This window comes from Budorcas taxicolor, chromosome 20 (genome assembly GCF_023091745.1).
Source record: "Budorcas taxicolor isolate Tak-1 chromosome 20, Takin1.1, whole genome shotgun sequence".
NCBI lineage: Eukaryota > Metazoa > Chordata > Mammalia > Artiodactyla > Bovidae > Budorcas > Budorcas taxicolor.
The window spans coordinates 10,420,344-10,444,014 of NC_068929.1; the positions used below are offsets into that span (position 1 = coordinate 10,420,344).

A 23,671-nucleotide genomic window follows, 5' to 3' on the forward strand; every position below is an offset into this window, starting at 1 on the left:
AGTACACACACACACACCCCTCTCTCTATCAGTAAACCTAAGAAAGATTTTGTAATATCATTGAGCCAAATTACACTTGCATGTATATCGCTCTGTGTTCCAGAACATGGTAGTATATAATGAAAATAAGGAAAATTTGAGATGACTATCAGTAGATAGTAATAAAGTATTCATCACACACACAAAAAAGTATTCATCACAAGGAATACATACATATGTATAGAATTAGAGAATAATAGCATATCACAGCAGCTAGGATAGCTATGATCAAAAAAAAGGAAGAGTTGGCAAGAATGGGGAGAAATTATAACCCTTGTGCACTGTTTGGGGAATGAAAATGATAGAACTACTATGGAAAACAGTATTGTGGTTCCTCAGAAAATTGAAAATAGAATTACCATATGATCTAGCAATTCCACTTCTGAGTATATGTCCAAACAAATTGAAAGCAAGCTCTCAAGCTATTTGTACATCCTTCTTCATAGCAACATTTTTCACACAGCCAAAAAGTGGGAGCAATCCAAGTATTCTTCAGCAGATGAGTGTATAAAATGTGCTATATGCACAGTGGAATATTATTCAGCCTTAATAAGGAAATTCTGACATATGCTACAACATGGATGAACTTTGAGGCCCTTATGCTAATAGCCTCAAATAAGCCAATCACAAAAAGATACTGTAGAATATCACTTATATGAAGTAACTAGAGTCCTCAGCATTATAGAGACAGGAAGTAGAATGATAATTAACCAGGAGCTGGGGGAAAGGGAGAATGATAAAGAGTTTGTTTCATGGATATAGAGTTTTGGTTTGGTGACATGAAAATGTTCTGGAGACTAGTTTTATGACAGTGTGGGAGTATACTTAAGACTGTTCACTTAGAGATGGTTAAGATGGTAATTTTATGTTTGTTATATTTTACCACAGTTAAAAAGTTTTTGATTAGAGAATAAGATTAGTGCAACTAGAATCAACTTCATGTGTTCCAAAGGTGAACAGCAATGAAAAGAATATTATATACTTACTATATGTTCTGGAAGCATAGTTTGAATTGGTTATTTAAATTTCACAGTAACCTCATGGGATAAGTCCTAGTATTATCTCCATGGGTAACGAAGAGAAGGAGAGGTGACATAACTTCTTTCTTTTCTTTTTTTAAGTTTGTGTTTGCTGGCACTGAGTCTTCACTGTCGCGCGCAGGCTTTCTCTAGTTGGGTGAGCAGGGGGCCAGACTGTTGCAGTGTGGAGGCTTCTCATTGAAACTCTTCTGCTAATTTTATTATCACCTGAATTCTCCTGTCACATAGGCAAATGATTAGAAAACAAATATGAATGAGGTTAATTTATGTTTTTATTATTGAAATGATACCATGACCTTCTCGACTTAAATTTATTCCCTCAGTGAAGAATTATAAACAAGATATATTATTTTACTTAGCTGATATGATGAACATTCAAAATATTAGAGGATTACCAATGAAACTTTTTTTATGAACTAAGACCCCAAATCTGTTTATTGATTTATTTATTTTGGTCACACGGTATAGCATGTGGTATGTTCCAGGGATCAAACCCACGCCCCCTGAATTGTAATAACAGTTCTTACCACTGGACTGCCAGGGACGTCCCCTCCAGATCTATTTTAAAACGGCAGTCCATTGTATATATTATCTTTGGCTATCAATCGTCAATTTTCTCTTATTTCTCTTGAGTACTCTGAGTAGGTAGTACTGAATTGAGGTGCTTTATCAAAAGGCTCTGCTTCCCATGAGTTTAGAAAACTCATGAGCTCATATCTTCAGTTTTCAGTCTCTTTCCTTTGAAAGAAGATCTCTAGAAGATGTGATGAGTTCCTTAGCCTGGATAAGCTGGATTGTGTAACTGTCTTGAAATATTTGGGTAATGGATGTTTATGGTGTGTAGACCTATAGTTGTGATAATGAATGCAAGTTATAGAACTAAAGCATTTCCTTTCAGGTTGCAGATTTGGATGATGAATTTGCTGACTTGGTTTTAGGAGAATTTAGTGAGAATTTTGATTTGCTACCAGCCGAAAAGGTAAATTTTATTAATCATTTACTTCTGACCAAGTTTTACTATTTGGATGTGGTTTGATGACTGTTGTAGATTTTTTTTTCAACTTTGGATATCATTAAAAAATGCCGACTTAAAAAATTATAACACTGTTAAAAATTAGAGAACATTGTTCATTTTCTGCATCCTTTTCCTTTCACTGTGATCATTTCACTGAGTAGTAGTAGGGAAATCACAGATAGAAATTTGGTGTTTTTTTTTTAAATTTCCTGATATTTGAGACTACTATAATGGTCATTTTTCTCAGAACATTTTTTCTGAATCTGTTTTAATTGTTAGTGGAAACTTATTCTAGATCTTCCCAGGTTCTTTTTTTTTTTTCTGGCTTTCTTATGAAATACATCAAACCAGAGAATTGTATTTGAATTATGACAGATTTATTCAAGGTCTTTTTGGTTTTTTCTGCCAGGAACCTTCTCCCATGAACAGTGTTTAAATGGTAATGTGTTTTAAGTTGACTTCAAGATGAGCCCAGCAAATTCGCTTGATTATTTTTCATGGAAAGAATTAACGAAAAACATAAGATCTGTAGATTAATTTTGAGCCATTTGAAGTTAGAGGTGTAAAAATGTTTTTTGCATGAAATGCTATAAGTTTGATTTTTTTCTTGTTTAGTATCTGCATGGTTAGATGTGATGTTTACTATACCATTTAGTCACATAATATGATTTCTGTTTTCAAAGAGTTTACAATATAAAATGAAGTTGACCCACCATTCCTCTTATCAATAGCTTGCAAACACATCTAAGCTTTTTTTGATTTTTGTGATCGTTTAAAAGTTTTCTAACTTTGGTACACCTCATTTTGTCTTGGATTTTATTTAATGTGGATTTAATTCATTTGAAGAAACTGGAATTTATATTTCTAACAAGTTCTTCTAGTAGACTATCAAGGTTAAATCACAAGTAATTAACTCACTTTTTCAAGAAATATTTTTATTCAACTACTTTATTTTAGACACTTTTCCAGTTTTTGGTGATTTAGTGCTGTTTTATGGGATTTGCTATAATGCTTATATAAATTTTACATTCTAGTGGATGGGGGGACAAGACAGTAAACTAATAAATATATATTTAATATACCAGATAGTGATTAATGCTATTTACAATGAAAAATAAACAATAAGGCCATAAAGAATGATGGTAGTGTGCTGAGGAGTGATATTTTACATGGTTAGTTAGAGAAAACATCTGATTCTCAGATATTTTGGTGGAGACCAAAATACTATACATGAAACATTTATATCTCTGCTTTATAGCTACAAACTGCAATACACAGAGTAACACTGGCTCAGACAGCAGTGCCTGTGCTTTGTGGAAGTGCCCTGAAAAACAAAGGGGTCCAGCCCTTATTAGACGCCATTACTATGTACTTGCCTTCACCGGAAGAACGCAACTATGAATTTCTGTAAGTATAAAAGTACATAGATTAAAATCTTAGGTAGACAGATAGGTCTTATTTTTCAAAAATGGTAGCTGAATCACAATTTTTGAATAACATTGATGAAGAATATTATTGTAAACAATATAGAGAGTCATTGTAATTTTTACTTGAAAGGGATGTTTGTCATCATCTCTTGTAACGTGCTATCTTTAAGATGGTGCTAAGAATGTGTGACTTCTTTGCTGTGTAAAAGTACAAGTGTTGACCCTTCCATCTTAGTCTACAAAAAAGAAGTAGTACCCTGGGGGTGTTTGATAAATATGCTATAGATATATTTATATTTATTTTGGATTTCAAGATTTTCCATAAGCTCAAAATATTTTGTGACTGTAAGGAAAGGTCTGTTGTTTTACTCCTCTTGTGCCTAACAGCTTTGTCCTTGGTAATAAATCCTCTAAAATCTAAGTGAGCTTTGTGCATAATGGCAGACAGAGGTGGACTTTAATCCTGTTAACTGGAATCTGAGTCTCTTTTCATGTCTCTCTATTGGAGAGCCATTATGGCAGTGTGATGATGAGCATGGACTGTGTACTACTTGAATTTAAATCTCAGGTCTTCCACGTTGCTTAACCTCTCATCTGTAAAATGCAGAAAGTGGAATTTATCTCATAAGATTGACACTAGAATAAATGAGCTAATATTTATAAAGCACATAGAGCAGTTCCTAGTATATGATCAAATCTCTATATAAGGACTTGTTAAATAAAATTTTGGAGAGAACAGGAGTAAGATTAGAGCAGCTCAATAATAGAAGTGTCTAATCTCCTGAGTCATGGACTCCTTTGAAACTAATGAAAATATGGAGCTTTTTCCTCTGAAAAATGTACCTATGCACAAAATTTGGCAATTTGAGACTAATTCAGACTTTCTGAAACCTCTCAGTGAACACTAATTTAAGGACATCATTCTGTAAGTGTTGGTGTTCTAAACAAGTTCAAGTTTATAGTGTAGATTTATATGGCTATGCAGCTGAAGAAAAAGTGGGAGGAGAGAGTGAAAACAGTAATTGAAAAGTACCTTTTTGGGGTGGGAGCTGGGAGGGGGGTTCAGGATTGGGAATTCATGTACACCCTTGGCAGATTTGTCAATGTATGGCAAAACCAATACAGTATTGTAAAGTAAAATAAAGTAAAAATTAAAATTAAAAAAAAAGTGCCTTCTTGTTTATCCTCTATGGGGTTTTAAGAAGTGGTGTGATATTCCTAGGTGTATTTTTTGAGGAGGGATGTCTCAGCAAGAATTATTTGCTAATAGAAGTAATATTTGGAAGAGAATCCATTTTTTTTTTTGTTTTTTTCCAGTTTTGAAGCATTAATGGTAAGATCTCCAATAAGTAATCTAGTCCAGTGGAGGAAGAGAAGTACAGAATACAGTATTTAATTGTCCTGGGTTGCTAAATTAGAAGATAAGAGTAATCTTTGGAGGACATGAAGGTTAAGTTTATGCAGTGATTCTGATCTTACCTATATAGATACATAGGAGCTATATTTTAAAGGCTTTTCTGGAATTTCTCCTTAATTTTTAGGCAGTGGTATAAGGGTGACTTATGTGCCCTGGCATTTAAAGTCCTCCATGACAAGCAGCGAGGCCCACTGGTTTTTATGCGCATATACTCAGGCATGATAAAACCCCAAACAGCCATCCATAATATTAATGGAAACTGCACGTAAGTAGAAGCCTAGGTTATTTTCTAAAACTTCTTATTTCTAAACTCATTTCTTCGTACTTTTACTAACATGAATCATGGTTTTACAGGGAGAGGATAAGTCGTCTGCTTTTGCCATTTGCTGACCAACATATAGAAATCCCTTTACTGACTGCTGGTAACATTGCTTTGACTGTTGGGCTTAAACATGTAAGTGACCAAATGGTTTCTGTAGGAAATAACAGCTTAAATGTTTAATTAAAAGTACGTAGTTTGTCATAGCAAAAACCCATAAACAATCCAAAAGCTATCAGTAGTGGAGTAATGAGTATTGTAGTACATTCATCAACATAGTCAAATCTCAAACATTTAATACAGAGAAAAATAAGTTATGGAACACTATAAACACTATGGGTTGTCTTCATATAAATTTCAAATCCAAGTAAAATAAATACATTATTTATGGATGCATACTTATGTTTAAGTTTATATTAGATAGCGTTATTCTCATTAGGTTTTTTGCTTTCTTGGTAACTTCAGAAAATTTAACTTTATAACTGATTATGTAAAAAGTAAAGATATTTTCCTAATGAAGTCTTGTAAGGGCAAGAATTTTTGTCTCTTTTATCAAAAATGTTTGTCTCTTTATCAAAAGATAAATTTGATTTGCCAGATGAATTTTAAATGTATTTTTTGTTGTGTGTGTGTTTTATTGTTGTCCTCCTCCAGGAGTGTTTTATTGTTAGAATTTACAACAGCAGTGTTTTGGATAGAATTCGTCTATAAGTTAAGTTAGCTTTACGAATGTACAGTTATAAGCAGCTTAGTGAATTAGTCTCTTTTAGGTTTTGATGAGGAGAAAGTGCTGCATTAAATTTTTCTTTGGTTTTCATGGTTTTTGGTGAAAGCTGAGGGCTTGCCTGTTGTGTTCATGCATCTTGTTTGCTTGCAGACTGCTACTGGAGACACCATTGTCTCATCCAAATCCAGCGCATTAGCTGCATCTCGTCGAGCCAGAAGGGAGGGAGAAAAGAAGCAGAAAGAAAACAATGAAACAGAGAGGCTTTTATTGGCTGGCGTGGAGATTCCAGAACCTGTTTTCTTCTGTACCATAGAACCTCCATCAATGGCTAAGCAGCCAGGTACAAGTAGTCTTGGTGCATCAATTAATTAGTGCTCTGAAAATTTAGATAAAATAGTTACATTTTACTTCAAAAGGTTTTTTATGTCATTTTATGTCATTGAGTTCAGCATTTCAATTCAGTTGCTCAGTTGTGTCCAACTGTTTGTGACCCATGGACTGCAGCACATCAGGCTTCCCTGTTTATCACCCAACTCCCAGAGTTTTGCCCAAACTCATGTCCATCAAATTGTGATACCATCCAACCATCTCATCCTCTGTTGTCCCCTTCTCCTCCTGCTTTCCATCTTTCCCAGCATCATGGTCTTTTCCAGTGAGTCAGTTCTTCACATCAGGTGGCCAAAGTATTGGAGTTTCAGCTTCAGCATCAGTCCTTCCAGTGAATATTCAGGACTGATTTCCTTTAGGATGGACTGGTTTATCTCCTTGCTGCACATGGGACTCTCAAGTGTCCTCTCCAACACCACAGTTCAAAAGCATCAGTTCTTTGGTGCTCAGCTTTCTCTATAGTCCAACTCTCACATCCGTACATGACTACTGGAAAAACCATAGCTTTGGCTAGACAGACCTTTGTTGGCAAAGTAATGTCTGTGTTTTTTAATATGCTGTCTAGGTTGGTCATAGCTTTTCTTCCAAGGAGCAAGCGTCTTCTAATTTCATGGCTGCATTCACCATCTGCAGTGATTTTGGAGCCCAAGAAAGTAAAGTCTTTCACTGTTTGCATTGTTTCCCCATCTGTTTGCCATGAAGTGATGGGACCAGATGCCATGATCTTAGTTTTCTGAATGTTGAAATTATAGTTGGCCCTTCCTGTACTTGGTTCCTCCATATCTGACTTCGCATATAAGAAGACCTGCATCAAATCCATGTTATTCAAGGGTCAGCTGTATTCTTCTTCTTTGGTGTGATCATTCATCGTAGAGTAGGCACATTAGCATCTCTTTATTCATGATATAATTTAGCTTCTTCGTATTTGTTTCTGAAGGCTTTTTTGTTAGCTTCTTAACCTTTGCAGAGTATAATCAGATGATGTTACTGTCCCATGTAAAACCTTTCAATGGCTTCCCAGTGCAAATCCAGACTTCACCATGGCCTTCAAACCTTTCATGATGTGATTGATCTCTGTCACATATCTCCTCATCTGATGCCGCTCTTTCTTTTATCTACCATTACACTGGCCTTCTTGTTTCTTCAGTAGAAACCATTCCTTGCACAGCCATTTCCTCTATCTGGAATTCTTTTTCTCTGGGATTTTACTTAGCACATCATTCTTTTTGGTTTATGTCTTTATCTAAATCATCGTGGACAGGTCTTTCCAGGTCACTAAATCTCAAGTAACCTCCCATCACTGTCTTGTCACTTTTTTAAATTCTCTATAAAACATTTCTGGCTGTGTGAAATAACTGTCATTGTAGTACCTTATCTTAAAAAATAAAATGTAAAGGTAACAGTTACTGTTTATCCTCTAGATTTGGATCATGCATTGAAATGCCTTCAGCGTGAAGATCCCAGTTTGAAAGTGAAGCTAGATCCTGATTCTGGACAAGTACGCATATTATTATTTAATTCCCCAAATCTTTCAATAATAATGTTTGTGTGCAAGAGAGTTTTTAAGTGCATTTGTCTAAAGCATTGATTTTTCCATGCACCTGAAAGAAAAGGCCTTCTGCTTTGGCTCTCTGATAATATAAATTTCTGATTATTATTTTTACTGTCAAGCTAAATTCTCCTTAATTCCTCACCATGATTATACCTTACTTATAAAAACTACTCTCCAACATTTTTATCTTCCAGAACACAGCCTTTTGTGAAATTTTGAAATAAATTTTTCAACCCCAAGACAACACTTTGAGCCTCTTAGGCTAAAACTTACAGAAACAGTTCACTAAAGGGAGGATGCAAAGATACTTTTAATGACGATAACACACATAAAATGGATGAGAAGTGACAGATTGTGGCCAACAGTATGGGAAGAAATATAGAGTCTAAAGTAGGTACAGGACTGCACTGTGTATTATGGTATAGAAATATAGAGTCTAAAGTAGGTATAGGACTGCACTGTGTATTATGGTATAGAAATATAGAGTCTAAAGTAGGTACAGGACTGCACTGTGTATTATGGTATAGAAATATAGAGTCTAAAGTAGGTACAGGACTGCACTGTGTATTATGGTATAGAAATATAGAGTCTAAAGTAGGTACAGGACTGCACTGTGTATTATGGTATAGAAATATAGAGTCTAAAGTAGGTACAGGACTGCACTGTGTATTATGGTATAGAAATATAGAGTCTAAAGTAGGTACAGGACTGCACTGTGTATTATGGTATAGAAATATAGAGTCTAAAGTAGGTACAGGGCTGCACTGTGTATTATGGTATAGAAATATAGAGTCTAAAGTAGGTACAGGGCTGCACTGTGTATTATGGTATAGAAATATAGAGTCTAAAGTAGGTACAGGGCTGCACTGTGTATTATGGTATAGAAATATAGAGTCTAAAGTAGGTACAGGGCTGCACTGTGTATTATGGTATAGAAATATAGAGTCTAAAGTAGGTACAGGGCTGCACTGTGTATTATGGTATAGAAATATAGAGTCTAAAGTAGGTACAGGGCTGCACTGTGTATTATGGTATAGAAATATAGAGTCTAAAGTAGGTACAGGGCTGCACTGTGTATTATGGTATAGAAATATAGAGTCTAAAGTAGGTACAGGGCTGCACTGTGTATTATGGTATAGAAATATAGAGTCTAAAGTAGGTACAGGACTGCACTGTGTATTATGGTATAGAAATATAGAGTCTAAAGTAGGTACAGGACTGCACTGTGTATTATGGTATAGAAATATAGAGTCTAAAGTAGGTACAGGACTGCACTGTGTATTATGGTATAGTAGAAGAGCACATGTTTGTTCTACATCTTTTTAGGGAAGCAGAGTAGCGTTATATAACATATCGAGAAAAAGTTCCTTTAAAAGATTATAAATTTGCCTGTAAAAAGGATAAGCTCATTTTAGTTAATCTGAAAAGTGTGAAGCAGTTTTGTTTCCTAAATGCCAACTAAATGATGAAGCAGCTTAGTTTAATTGATTCTGAAGCTGCAACAGCGATCGCAATAGGAACTTTATTTAAAAACCACCAATACATATTTTTAAAAAAATAACGTGCAAGTGGACAAAGTAAAGAGTTAAAGTTTCCCTTTCAGTCTTTCAATCCTGTTCTACACAGATAATCAGTGAATAGCCTTTCACACTTTTCCAAACATCCATTTTTCTGCCATGCCATGTTATAAAGCATAATATATATATATACATATTTCTAAATATATATGTACAGATATATAGCAAGTTGTTCTATTTGTATTATTCAACAACTTGCTTCTTTCCAAATAATTTACTTTTTTAACTTAAAGTATCACAGTCATATACCAAATAGTCTTTTATTGTTTCTTACAGTTTTTTTACACTGAAAAGAAACAAATCAGAAACAGCCAAGGAAGAGACACATAGGGCAAAGTCTGGGAGAGTTCTAAATGCAAAGCTTTCTTCATCCTCTTGACTCTGTGGAGCACTGCCAGCCAGGGAAGCTCACCTGAGCCTTCGATGTCCAGAGATTTTGCTGGAACATAGTCACATACTGCCTGTGTGGTTGACATTTAATCTCTCGTGCCTCTTGTAGGTTTGGGCTACTACCTTCACTCTCTAGGTTGTGAATGGGTCTGGCTATTCCAAAACCTGTTTCATAAGTCATGTTGTTAGACTGTCTGGTGGACAAAGGCACCAGGCAAGCAAAGACACTTCTATAAGGGAGCATTTTGGCCTAGAGATAACTTTCCAGTAGCTAAAGGCAAGGGCCAGATCTCTTTTGGGGTTAAAGTTAATGTTTCACTATACACATGGTATATGAATAAAATGGGGCAAATAGAATTACTTGCACTGTACTCTCCCATACACAAAGACCTTCAGGAATAACTATTTTTGTGTTATTTTGTTTTCTGGTTGTTTTTTTTTTTTTAATGTTTTAATGCAAATTTGGCTGTTCTAACAAGGACCCAAAATGACATCGGTTCAAAAAAGATAAAAGTCAGTTTCTCTGTCACTTAAAGGTTCAAGCTACTCTAGTAGTTTTGTTTTTTTTCTCATTCTTTGTTTATTCCATGAGTAGTCACATATTGTTATAATCTGAATTTTGTTAAATTTAATATGGCCTACTTTTATTTATTTTTTAAAAAAATTTTATTTATTTATATATATTTTGGAGGCTAATTACTTTACAATATGGTTTTGGTTTTGCCATACATTGACATGAATCTGCCATGGGTGTACATGTGTTCCCCATTCTGAACCCCCCTCCCACCTCCCTCCCCATCCCATCCCTCTGGGTCATCCCAGTGCACCAGCCCCGAGCACCCTGTATCATGCATTGAACCTGGACTGGTGATCCATTTCATATATGATAATATACATGTTTCAGTGCCATTCTTCCAAACCATCCCATCCTTGCCCTCTCCCACAGAGTCCAAAAGACTGTTCTGTACATCCGTATCTCTTTTGCTGTCTCGCATACAGGGTTATCGTTACCATCTTTATAAATTCCATATATATGCATTAGTACACTGTATTGGTGTATTTCTTTCTGGCTTACTTCACTCTGTATAATTGGCTCCAGTTTTATCCACCTCATTAGAACTGATTCAAATGTATTCTTTTTAATGGCTGAGTAACACTCCATTGTATATATGTACCACAGCTTTCTTATCCATCCATGTGCTGATGGACATCTAGGTTGCTTCCATGTCCTGGCTATTACAAACAGTGCTGTGATGAACATTGGGGTACATGTGTCTCTTTGAATTCTGGTTTCCTTGGTGTGTATGCCCAGCAGTGGGATTGCTGGGTCATATTACTCTAGTAGTTTTGACTGCCCACAAAACTGTAAGGTTAAGGTGTCTAGGATGGTTGGGAAATAGCCATGTGATTGCTAGGGTTTGGGAGAGGGGTTATTTCCCTCATTCACAAGATGTTGCCCTCATTCATGTTTCAAGATAGTTATCTACATCTTCATTAAGAGAATGATTTTATTTATCCTTAAAGATATAACCTAGAAGTTGACAACATCATTGATACTTACATTCCATTGACTAGAACTTAGCTTTGTGGTTGGGAAGCATGGTTCTGGTTAGAATGCCACTTAGCCAGCCAATAACCCAGCTATCACAGAGTAAGAGACTGGCTGCACTGGCTGTTAGCGGTGGCACATGGGATCTTCATCGTGGCATGAGCACTGACTAGTTACCCGGCCAGGGATCAAACCCAGGCCCCCTCCGTTGGGAATGCGGAATCTTAGCCCTGGGCCACCCTTGTGATTCACTTTCAATTGATTTATTATTACAGTCAGAGAAGTTAAAAACAGTGTTTTGATGTAGGAGCCAAAAAAAGTTTACAGGAGAAATTTTGTTTGTAAGTAATGGGAAATAAAATATATTGATATCATACCTTTATTTAGTGTTTTGTGATAAACAATTTTTCCTTGACCTTTGTTTTGTTCTCTTCCTCTTTTACCCAGACTGTCCTTTGTGGCATGGGGGAGTTACATATTGAAATTATTCATGACCGAATCAAGAGGGAGTATGGACTAGAAACCTATCTCGGGCCCCTCCAGGTGGCATACCGGGAGGCCATCCTAAATTCAGTTCGTGCCACAGGTAAATACAACATTTAGAATTTCCTGGTCCTTGTTGCTCTCTTTCTCTCCAGGATCTGTTTGCTGCATCTCTTAGTTTAGTTTCATAAAGCAGGGTTTATATTCACTAGTGTCTTCCATCAGTGAGGACAGGTTTTATGTGTGTTTTCTTGTTTTTTTTAGAATTTGTTTGCTTTAGGCATGGCCCTATTTCATTGCCACTCATTTATTACATATACTGGCTGAGCCACTCGTAAAGCAGGTACACAGTGGGATTAACCATTGAAGTAGACAGCTCATCCTGGTCTTCAATACCAGAATGAGTATAAGAATTTGAAGTTGGCGTGCCAGTTTTTACTCCATAAAATAATAGAAATGCGGAGTGGGGAAGGTAGAATTAGAAGGGAGTCAAATGGTACCGACTTCCAGTTATAAGATAAATAAGTACTAGGGATGTGATGTACACCATGATAAAGATAATTAATAGTGCTGTACATTATAAGTCAAAGTTAAGAGAATATATCCTAAGAGTCCTCATCACAAAGGAAAAAGTCTTTTTCTATTTCTTTAATGTTGTATCTATATGAGATGGTAGATGTTCACCAAACTAATTGTGGTAATTGTTTCATGATCTATGTAAGTTAAATCCTTGTGTTATACACCTGAAACTCCTACAGTGCTGTATGTCAATTATATCTCAGCAAAATTTCAGATAATTTTAAAATTTTAAAAAGAAAAAACATAGAGTGGAAAATAATTTTCTCTATTTAATAAACATGGTGATCTTGTGCTGATGGTATTCTTGGGAAACTGAAGTTTTTATATTTCTGTGCCAAAATGTAAGAATTCATGCTTTTTCTACATATGATCTTTGCAGTTTGTTCCCTTAAGTAAAAGAACATGACAGTTATTCCCATCCCCACAATAAGAAAACTTGGACAGGTTTGTGAAAAAATATAGAAAAGAGATGTTTAGCATAACTAGGAACTTTTAAGCACTTCAGTTCAGTCGCTCAGTCGTGTCCGACTCTTGGCTATCCCATGAATCGCAGCACGCCAGGCCTCCCTGTCCATCACCACCTCCCGGAGTTCACTCAGACTCACGTCTATCGAGTCAGTGATGCCATCCAGCCATCTCATCCTCGGTTGTCCCCGTCTCCTCCGGCCCCCAATCCCTCCCAGCATCAGAGTCTTTTCCAATGAGTCAACTCTTCGTATGAGGTGGCCAAAGTACTGGAGTTTCAGCTTTAGCATCATTCCTTCCAAAGAAACCCCAGGGTTGATCTCCTTCAGAATGGACTGGTTGGATCTCCTTGCAGTCCAAGGGACTCTCGAGAGTCTTCTCTAACACCACAGTTCAAAAGCATCAATTCTTCGGTGCTCAGCCTTCTTCACAGTCCAACTCTCACATCCATACATGGCTACTGGAAAAACCATAGCCTTGACTAGACGGACCTTAGGTGGCAAAGTAACGTCTCTGCTTTTGAATATGCTGTCTAGGTTGGTCATAACTTTTCTTCCAAGGAGTAAGCGTCTTTTAATCACTTCAGCAGTTTGTAAATAGGCCAGGTGATTACTTTTCATTGAAACTTGAAAAATTAAGCAGGATTAGGTGCATGCTGACAAATGACATGATGATTTCTCTTTCTGGACTTTATATTTGGAAAAACAAGATGCTTGGAAAATATAAATAACCTGTCTCAAATTAATGTCTGGTTAGAATATGATGGAAACTTCCAGAGGTTAAAGAAAGGAAGGTGGAACAGGAATCTTGGAAAATAACTCAGCACCTAAGCCACTAGCTATTCTGGAGAAATCTGTGGTCATAGTTAACTTGCTGCTTGAGAGCCACATTCTCATGGAAACAATATGGAAAGTCTTCTCCATAAAAGAAGGTGACAAGGAAACTTATCTGACTGGCTTTTGACAAAGGGGCAGAATTTCTGAGGATTTGTAACCATAGGCATTTTCAGCCTAAGTTCATAGAACCAGTATAATCTATAAAACTCCAAGCCAAGAAGAACTTAGTGTGAAGTCCTCTTGGTTGGTGATAGACCAAGGAGCCTTGAGAAAGCAAACATTGGGATCTTCAGGTAAATGTACCCTCAATCCAGGCCTCAAAGATCCCACAAAGTAAAATGAATGCACAATTTTTTTTTAAGTTTTAAAATAATAAAGCTTTGAGAAAAGGCACAGTGAGCAAAAAGAAAGCAATAGAAACAATAAACCTCACAGGCAGACCAGTAAAGGCTTCTGATACCGGAATTACCAAGTACAGAGTATATAAAATATTGTTTTTGAAGAAATAAGAAAGGGGATTAAAAAGTATTAGTAAGAAATAGGAAACTTTCAAAAATAAGCAATGGAATGTTATCTGGAAAAGAAAGGAAATGTTCAAAAAACTGATGGGGTTGTGTCATAAGGACATAGGAACCAACCTGAAGAGGCTACACTGGCTAACTGTGGGTTAATTTGAGCTCTAGAACAGCTAAGAACAATAATTAAGCCATTGACAGAAAGCTAGAATTCATGAGGCCATACCGATAATAGATCAACAAGAAGAGACTGCTTTTCCTTACACTGAAATGCCAAGTGCTGACCGTTAGATGTTGAGGAGGAGGGTTGGAATAGAAAATCATCATTTTGCAAATAGTTAATATTGTGTATGTTGTTAAATAACATATTTGCATAGCCTTCAAGTGTCTCCTTCTAAATTGCTTATTAGTTATAAAGTGAAAAGCTAGTAACCAGATGCTGCAGCTGTCAGACCACACCTTGACTAAACAGTCAGACCACCAGTGATCACATGCTGTTGAGGCACAGGTTACATTTGTGTACATCTAGAAAATCATCAAAATGTACAGGCATTAAAGAAGACCGAAGTTCAGTGGGAAACCATACTATTCATGAGACTTCCCTGGTGGTCCAGGGGCTAAGATTGTGCTCCTTAATGCCTGGGGCCGGGACTCTGATCCCTGGGCTGGGAACTATTAATAGATCCCACGTACCACAGCTGAGAGTTCACATGCCACAGCTAAAGGTTGTGCATGCCGCAACTAAGACCTGGTGCAGCCAAATACATTTTTTGAAAAAGAGAATGAAAGAAGACTATAGATAAGAACCGTACTGTTCATAGATAAGAGGACTGAATAGCATGAGGGTGCCAGTTCTACCCAAAGAAGTGTAGCAGACTTTAGTACTTATTATAAAAGCAGTCATTATGATACTGATCAGTTGATCAAGCTAGGAACAGACAAATATACTGGGGAAACAAACCAGAGAGCTTAGAAACACACATATCTATTTGAAAATGCACCTTTCACAGAGTGATATTGAAGCTCAGTGGGAAAGGGCAGACTGAATTTCAATAAATGGGCCTGGACAAACTATTCACATGGGAAAAGATTTCGATTCCTCCCACATACTGTATCTAAACCTCAATTCCAGTTGAATTTAAAAGCCTAAATAAGAGGAGAGAGTTGGAAAGTCTCCCTTTGAGGACAGAAGAATAAAGAGAATAAATGCTAATGCATGCAAAAGAGGAAAGAAAGAAAACCCCAATGCTTTATGAAAGCTTTTAAACTTTCAAATTTTTGGAAGACAGTATAGGAGAACTTAACCAGGTAAGGCTGAAACTATGAACTAAAAGATTGGTAAATTTGATGTTATTGAAATTAAGAAGGTATTAGAATATAGTGAAAGCAAAAAGGTACACTGAGAGAAGATATTTGCCTCATATAAAACTGACAGATTAGAATCCAAAAATCACTAAAAACATGGCAACCAATGAAGTAGAAAAGTGAGCAAAAAAGGTTGAACAGACATTTCACAAAAGAGGCCGAAGGCCCATGAACGTATTAAAAGATTCTCAGTGATTAGGGTCATGCGAGTTAAAAGATGAGATGCCCTTAACACCAACAAGATTGGCAAGAAAACAGTTTGTCAACTTTGTTATGAAGTTGGCTATGTGTAGACCTTAGTTCTCAGCAGTTCCTCTAGTAGGTATCAGTAGGTATTAGTCCTGGGTGTTCATTGGAAGGACTGATGTTGAAGCTGAAACGCCAATATTTTGGCCACCTGATGCGAAGAGCTGACTCATTTGAAAAGACCCTGATGCTGGGAAAGATTGAGAGCGGGAGAAGAAGGGGACGACGGAGGATGAGATGGCTGGATGGCATCACCACCTCGATGGACATGGGTTTGGGTGGACTCTGGGAGTTGGTGATGCACAGGGAGGCCTGGAGTGCTGTGGTTCATGGGGTCGCAGAGTCGGACGTGACTGAGCAACTGAACTGAACAAGTGGTTTCTTGACTGCTTCTCCCTTGATAAGCAACAGTTCCAAATCTGCCCTGTGGAACTCAGGGAAGGTCATAGAGGCTGGAGTCTTGCCTACAAGAAATGGGGGACAAAAGGGCCTCCATGCCAGAGAGCCCCACAGGGCCCCACTCAGTTTCACTGGCCACAGTTGCTTGTTGACAAATGAAGGATACCATTTTCATTTTAACAAATAGATCAGTATTTTTGGAGGGAAGAAATCATAAACATTAAATAAATAATATATTGCTTGAACAGTATGAAATTTAACTTTGTTGTCAAGGTTAAAAACCTTTTAATTTTCATTAGATAACCTATTGTACTCAATAAGTGTTTTAAGTAAAAATTTTGTGCTTAAAAGAATTTCGGTCACATAAATGTTTAAATGTATGATCTGCATGTCAGAACTTGTGTGTTCATCTGCCTTAACACACCCTAACACTGAAGCACTATTAATAGGTGATTGAGAGCAGGTGTTTAACGTTGATAAACACAGAATCTACGCTTTCTTGATAGAACTATTTACTCTGCCATTTTTATACTGTGCTTAGTGTCTTTATTGGTATTCTCTTCCACTTTATCTTCCATGAGACCTTGAACTTGTTGACTGTAATCAACTTGCTGGACTTGATTTTGCCAGTTGTGGCACCTTGACACCTTTCCAGAACAGATCTCTGAGGTACTATATTCAATTTGTTTACAGATACCTTAGATAGAACTTTAGGAGACAAACGGCATCTTGTGACGGTAGAACTGGAAGCAAAACCCGTGGAAACAGCATCTCTTCTGCCCGTTATCGAGTATGCAGCAAGTGTTGCCGGAGACCTCTCGCAGGCCTCCCGAGAGGCCTTTGAAGATGGCGTTCACCGTGCGTGCCTCCAAGGTGAGGTAGTCAGATCAGAGTAAGCACGAGTCTCACTTTCAACCCCTTCTGATAACAAGTTATTTCATTCTTCCTTTCTAACTTTGGGGGTGTTTTCTCCCTGTTTCTCTCCATCATGCGTATGTCATACCCTGTGGTTGTCCCACAGTATTGCATGTTCTGTTCTGTTTTTTTCAGTCTTCTGTTCACTTTGCTTTTCAGTTTTGGAGGTTTCTTCTGATACATCTTCTAACTCAGACTTTCCTCAGCCGTGTCCCATCTGAGCGCGTCAGTGGTCTTCTTCCTTTCTGTTACAGTGTTTTTGATCTGAGGCATTTCTTTCTGTTGTTTCTTAGGACTTCTGTCCCTCTGCTATCATGATCATCTATTCTTAGTGCCCTTTACTTTGTCTGTTACAGCCCTTAGCATGTTAATCAAAGTTTATATTCTCAGTGTGATCATTCAGTATTCCTGCCATGTCTGGTTCTGATGCTTGCTCTCTGTGTTCAGATTGTGCTCTTTGCCCTTCAGCATTTTTCCTGATAGCCAGATAGGATACACTGGGTAAAAGGGACTGCTCTAAACTGGCCTTTAGTACTGTGGTGGTGAGGTGAGGGTGAGGGGGAGTGTCTGTACCCCGAAGATTGGGTCTTAGCCGGTGCCCTTGACCTCTGAGCTGCACAGCTGTTTCTCAGTCCTTTCATCCCCCATAGGTGGGACACGAGGGCTGGAGTAGACTGGAATTGGGTGCTTCCCTCAAGTCATCTAGGCTCTGATACCCCTTCGGGTTTGGCTCTGATACACTAGTTTCCTCTGAGGGCCAACCTTAAGAATAGAATGCCTTGGAGTATTTCAGAAAGAATTCCTCTCCACTACCACCCTCATGAATCTCTAATATTTACTGTGAGAACCTACTTGAGATCACAAAATTCTGCCCCTCCCCCCACCAAGACTGGGTCCTCCTGGAGTGTTTAACTCTGACTGGACCACTCTGAGCCTCAAACAGTTTAACAATTACAGTTCAGTGCAACTCCCTGCACTGACCTCTCTCTCCAGTCTTAGGGACAGTGGTTTGCCCTTTGTCCTCCCCTGTCCAGTCAATCCAGTAAGAGTTGTTGCCTTTTATTTATTATTTAGAACAATGTGATCGCTTCAAAGCTCTTTACTTGCAGGACACTGGGAGTTCTCTGCCTCTCTACACATTTCAGTTACCCCTCACTGAATACAATACAGTCCTAATATAGTTTTCCCCCTTACCTAGGACCATTGCTTGGATCCCCAGTTCAAGATGTAGCAGTTACTTTACATTCTTTGGTAATTCATCCCGGTACCTCCACAACTATGATTTCTGCCTGTGTCTCAAGATGCCTACAAAAGGTATGGACGTATCCTAATCCTTTTTGCTGTAATTGTGATTGTGGTTTTCATTTCGTTAACCTGCCCTCTAAGGGATAAAAATAAGAGGCTTATGGAAGCTTCCTGATTGGAGAAGCTGCTGTAACAGTGCTTCCTGTTAAAGTGCTGCACTCAATATGCCAGCAAATCTGGAAAACTCAGCAGTGGCCACAGGACTGGAAAAGGTCAGTTTTCATTCCAATCCCAAAGAAAGGCAATGCCAAAGAATGTTCAAATTATCACACAATTGCACTCATCTCTTGTACTAGCAAAGTAATGCTCAAAATTCTCCAAGCAAGGCTTCAATAGTATGTGAACTGAGAACCTCCAGTTGTTCAAGCTGGTTTTAGAAAAGGCAGAGGAACCAGAGATCAAATTGCGAGCATCTGTTGGATCATCAAAAAGCAAGAGAGTCCAGAAAAACATCTGCTTTATTGACTGCACCAAAGCCTTTGACTGTGTAGATCACAGCAAACTATGGAAAATTCTAAAAGAGTTGGGAATACCAGACCACCTTACCTGCCTCCTGAGAAATCTATATTCAGATCAACAGTTAGAACTGGACATGAAACAACAGACTGGTTCCAAAATGGGAAAGGAGTACGTCAAGGCTGTATATTGTCACCCTGCTTATTTAACTTATATGCAGAGTACATCATGCTAAATGCCAGGCTGGAAGAAGCACAAGCTGGAATCAAGATTGCTGGGAGAAATATCAACAACCTCAGATACGCAGATGACACCAAGCTTATGGCAGAAAGTGAAGAGGAACTAAAGAGCCTTTAGATGAAAGTGAAAGAGAGTGAAAAAGTTGGCTTAAAACTCAACATTCAAAAAACTAAGACCATGGCATCCGGTCTCATCACTTTATAGCAAATAGATGGGGAAACAATGGAAGCAGTGAGAGACTTTATTTTCTTGGGCCCTAAAATCCCTGCAGATGGTGACTGCAGCTAGAAAATTTAAAGACGATTGATCTTTAGAAGGAAAGCTATGACCAACCTAGACAGCATATTAAAAAGCAGAGACCTTGCTTTGCCAACAAAGGTCCATCTAGTCAAAAGCTATGGTTTTTCCAGTGGTCATGTATGGATGTGAGAGTTGGACTCTAAAGAAAGCTGAGGGCCAAAGAATTGATGCTTTTGAGCTGTGGTGTTGGAGAAGACTCTTGAGAGTCCCTTGGACTGCAAGGAGATCCAACCAGTCCACCCTAAAGGAAGTCAGTCCTGAGTATTCATTGGAAGGACTGATGCTGAAGCTGAAGCTCCAATACTTTGACCACCTGATTTGAAGAACTGACTCATTGGAAAAGACCCTGATGCTGGGAAAGATTGAAGGCAGGAGGAAAAGGGGACAACAGAGGATGAGATGGTTGGATGGCATCACTGACTCAACGAACATGAGTTTGAGCACTCTGGGAGTTGGTGATGGACAGGGGCGCCTGGCATGCTGCAGTCCATGGAGTCACAAAGAGTTGGACATGACTGAGGGACCGAACTGAACTGAATCCTTTTTGCTTTAAGGTACTCTCTGGACAGCCCTGCACCACTAACCTGCAGACAGCTGTACTCCCAGTGCCTGACCTTGTGTTCTTGCATTCTGAACCCTATAATCAAGAGTTTCTAATCCTGAAGAGTCTTTGATTTCTTAATCACTGGAGTTTTATTCAAAATAGGATCTAGAATATTGGTATTCGACACAGATAGTTACTAAACATCCTCTGATTCTGCCAAAGAGGCAAGTTGTTTTAGTGGCATCTCTCCTTTTCCTGCCTTCCCAGGTAGCACTGGTGTAAAGAACCTGCCTGTCAATGACGGAGACGTAAGAGACGCAGGTTCAGTCCCTGGGTAGGAAGATACCTTGGAGGGGAGAAGGAAATGGCAATTCATTCTAGTGTTCCTGCCTGGGAAATCCCATGGACAAAGCCTGGTGGGCTACAGTCCATAGGGTTGCAATGAGTCGGACATGACTGAAGCGACTGAGCGTGCATGCTGCTTTTCCTATACCAGATACACGGCCATAGAGGCAGTCTGGTAGCTTTGAGTAAGAGACACTTCTGGGGTCAGCTCTGTCCAAAATGGACTATAATCTAAAGGACACTGAAGGTCTAATATTGGTTCCAGTATTGGAGTTCATATTTATTCTACTAAGATTAATCAAGGATCACCAAAATCAGATAAGTCTTGTTGAATTACAGATCAGATAAGTGAATTTCCTTCTCAGAGCATAAAGCAGTCTCCTCTTCTGGTTGCCTGGGGATATGCCCTTGAGCTAGTGGAGGTGATGGATTTCCAGTTGAGCTATTTCACATCCTAAAAGATGATGCTGTGAAAGTGCGGCAGTCAATATGTCAGCAAATTTGGAAAACTCAGCAGTGGCCATAGGACTGGAAAAGGTCAGTTTTCATTTTAATGCTAAAGAATATTCAAACTATCACACAGTTGCACTCATCTCACATGCTAGCAAAGTAATGCTCAAAATTCTCCAAGCCAGGCTTCAACAGTACGTAAACTGAGAACGTCCAGATGTTCAAGCTGGATGTAGAAAAGGCAGAGGAACCAGAGATGAAATTGCCAACATCTGTTGGACCATCGAAAAAGCAAGAGAGTTCCAGAAAAACATATCCTGCTTTATTGACTACACCAAAGCCTTTGACTGTGTGGATCACAACAAACTGAAAAATTCTTAAAGAGTTGGGAATACCAGACCACCTTACCTGCCTCCTAAGAATTCTGTATGCAGGTCAAGAAGCAACAGTTAGAACTGGACATGGAAAAACAGACTGGTTCCAAATTGGGAAAGGAGTGCATCAAGGCTGTATGTTGTCACTCTGCTTATCTAACTCCTATGCAGAGTACATCATGCAGAATGCCGGGCTAGATGAAGCACAAGCTGGAATCAAGATTGCCCAGAGAAATACGAATAACCTCAGATATGTAGTTTACAGCACCGTTATGGCAGAAGGAGAGAGGAACTAAAGAGGCTCTTGATGAAAGTGAAAGTGGAGAGTGAAAAAGCTGTCTTAAAACTCAGTATTCAAAAATCTAAGATCATGGCATCCAGTCCATCACTTTATGGCAAATAGATGGGGAAACAATGAAAACAGTAAGAGATTTTATTTTGGGGGGCTCCAAAATCACTGCAGATGGTGATTGCAGCCATGAAATTAAAAGACGCACTTATTCCTTGGAAGAAAAGCTATGACCAACCTAGACAGCATATTTAAAAGCAGAAAAATTACTTTGCTGACAAAGGTCCATCTAGTCAAAGCTATTGTTTTTCCAGTAGTTATGTATGGATGTGAGAGTTGGACTCTAAAACCTGAGCGCCGAAGAATTGATGCTTTTGAACTGTGGTATTGGAGAAGACTCTTGAGATTCCCTTGGACTGAAGGAGATCAAACCAGTCAATTCTAAAGGAAATCAGTTCTGAATATTCATTGGAAGAACTGGTGCTGAAGCTCCAGTACTTTGGCCGCCTGATGCAAAGGGCTGACTCATTGGAAAAGACCCTGATGCTGGGAAAGATTGAAGGCAGGAGGAGAAGGGGACAACAGAGGATGTGAAGGTTGGATGGCATCACTGACTAGATGGACATGAGTGTGAGCCTGCTCCAGGAGTTGGTGATGGACAGGGAAGCCTGGTGTTCTGCAGTCCATGGGGTCACCCGCCAGGACGTTCGTGTGTTGAATGCTGATTCCATGCATTCTTCTCAGTGTGGGAATACTCTAGTTTTGTAGGTGACTAATGCCCATTAAAACACTTGCTTTTATGACCAGTTTCTAATATTTTGGACTGTGTTTGAGACCTGGTTTTCTAGTCTTATTTGAATCCATAATTACAAAGTTAATTTAAATATCCTAGGTCCCTGACTTAGGAAGGCTGAACTTTAATGACTTTTTCCTGTGAGTTCAAATTCATACTTCTTAAGAGTTTTCAATTTAAAAAACACTCACCTACATTTTCAAAAATAATTATTTAAATATTGTTTTCTGGAACATATAGTTAGAAATAGTGCCTGTAAAGTGGTCATGATGAAATTGTTGAAAACATTTACCTTCCAATAATTCTTAGAGTTCCACCTGACTTCAGTTCTACTATTGAAATAACCATAATCTGAAAGATGATACAGTGCTTCTAAGTTAACCTCAAGCCCCAGTATTTTGGCCAGTCCTTCAGAATCTAATACCCCTTGGTTAACCTTCTATTAAGACCATAGTAGAGAATAAGAATTAACTTTATGAGGCCTGCACTTAATCTTTAGTTTTAATTCATTACTTTAAATACTACTAATGGAAGTACTCTGACACTTGTGAAACTTCATCTGGTGGGGAAACTCCTTGCCTCTGCTGATGAGAAGTTAATGATGCTTCATATAGTTACTGTGGAGAAGGAAATGGCAACCCACTCCAGTGTTCGTGCCTGGAGAATCCCAGGGACAGGGGAGCCTGGCAGGCTGCCGTCTCTGGGGTCGCACAGAGTCGGACACGACTGAAGCGACTTAGCAGCATATAGTTACTGAGCCATCTATGCTGTGGTCATGGTGCACTGGGAGCCGAGGGAGCACAGTAAGATGCATATGCTTTTCTTGACCTAAACGAGCTTATGATTTAGAAGGAAATTAAATATAGCCAAACAGTCAAAATATTGGATAGAATGGCATAAGATTCACAAAAGCTGAGGAGTGGGAAATAGGAGCTTGGTTCTTGCTGTCAGCTACTAACTGGCACCTGCCAAGAGCATTGCCAACCACTGAACGAGGGCATTCACCATCGGCCTCTACAGAGACTGAGCCCCGTGCTGCTGCAGCCACTGACCTTCAGCACCCTCTGAGGGAGTTCAGGGTGGAGTGAGGCACTCTTTCCTCCAGGAGTCTGGTGGGACAGGTCTTCAGATAGCTGGATGTTTTTAGGAACTGATTTCATGATTCCAGTCCTTTCATCTCCTATTACCTAGAAAAGCACTAAATCCCTTTCTGAGGACCTCAGATCCTCTTGGAGAGCAGAAAACCCTTTGTAAAATGAGTGCTTAATTGTACTGAATTCCCCTTCATCAAAATCTTATATATTGATCTTCCCCCACTGCCTCTTTGGAGCAG

General features: G+C 38.5%; 1 protein-coding gene across 3 annotated transcripts in view; it reads left to right on the plus strand.

Annotated features, from left to right (window-relative positions):
- Positions 1-23,671, plus strand: part of GFM2 (GTP dependent ribosome recycling factor mitochondrial 2) — a 50,731-nt gene that overhangs the window by 23,394 nt on the left and 3,666 nt on the right. The window contains exons 11-19 of one of the 3 annotated variants that reach the window (XM_052659344.1): positions 1,978-2,058; positions 3,353-3,501; positions 5,063-5,203; positions 5,293-5,392; positions 6,135-6,324; positions 7,793-7,869; positions 11,887-12,025; positions 17,021-17,200; positions 18,441-18,556. In XM_052659344.1, coding sequence (XP_052515304.1) covers positions 1,978-2,058; positions 3,353-3,501; positions 5,063-5,203; positions 5,293-5,392; positions 6,135-6,324; positions 7,793-7,869; positions 11,887-12,025; positions 17,021-17,200; positions 18,441-18,556 — 1,173 coding nt within the window. The remainder of the gene's footprint in view (positions 1-1,977; positions 2,059-3,352; positions 3,502-5,062; positions 5,204-5,292; positions 5,393-6,134; positions 6,325-7,792; positions 7,870-11,886; positions 12,026-17,020; positions 17,201-18,440; positions 18,557-23,671) is intronic. The other 2 variants (XM_052659345.1, XM_052659346.1) reach the window with 2 other exon arrangements.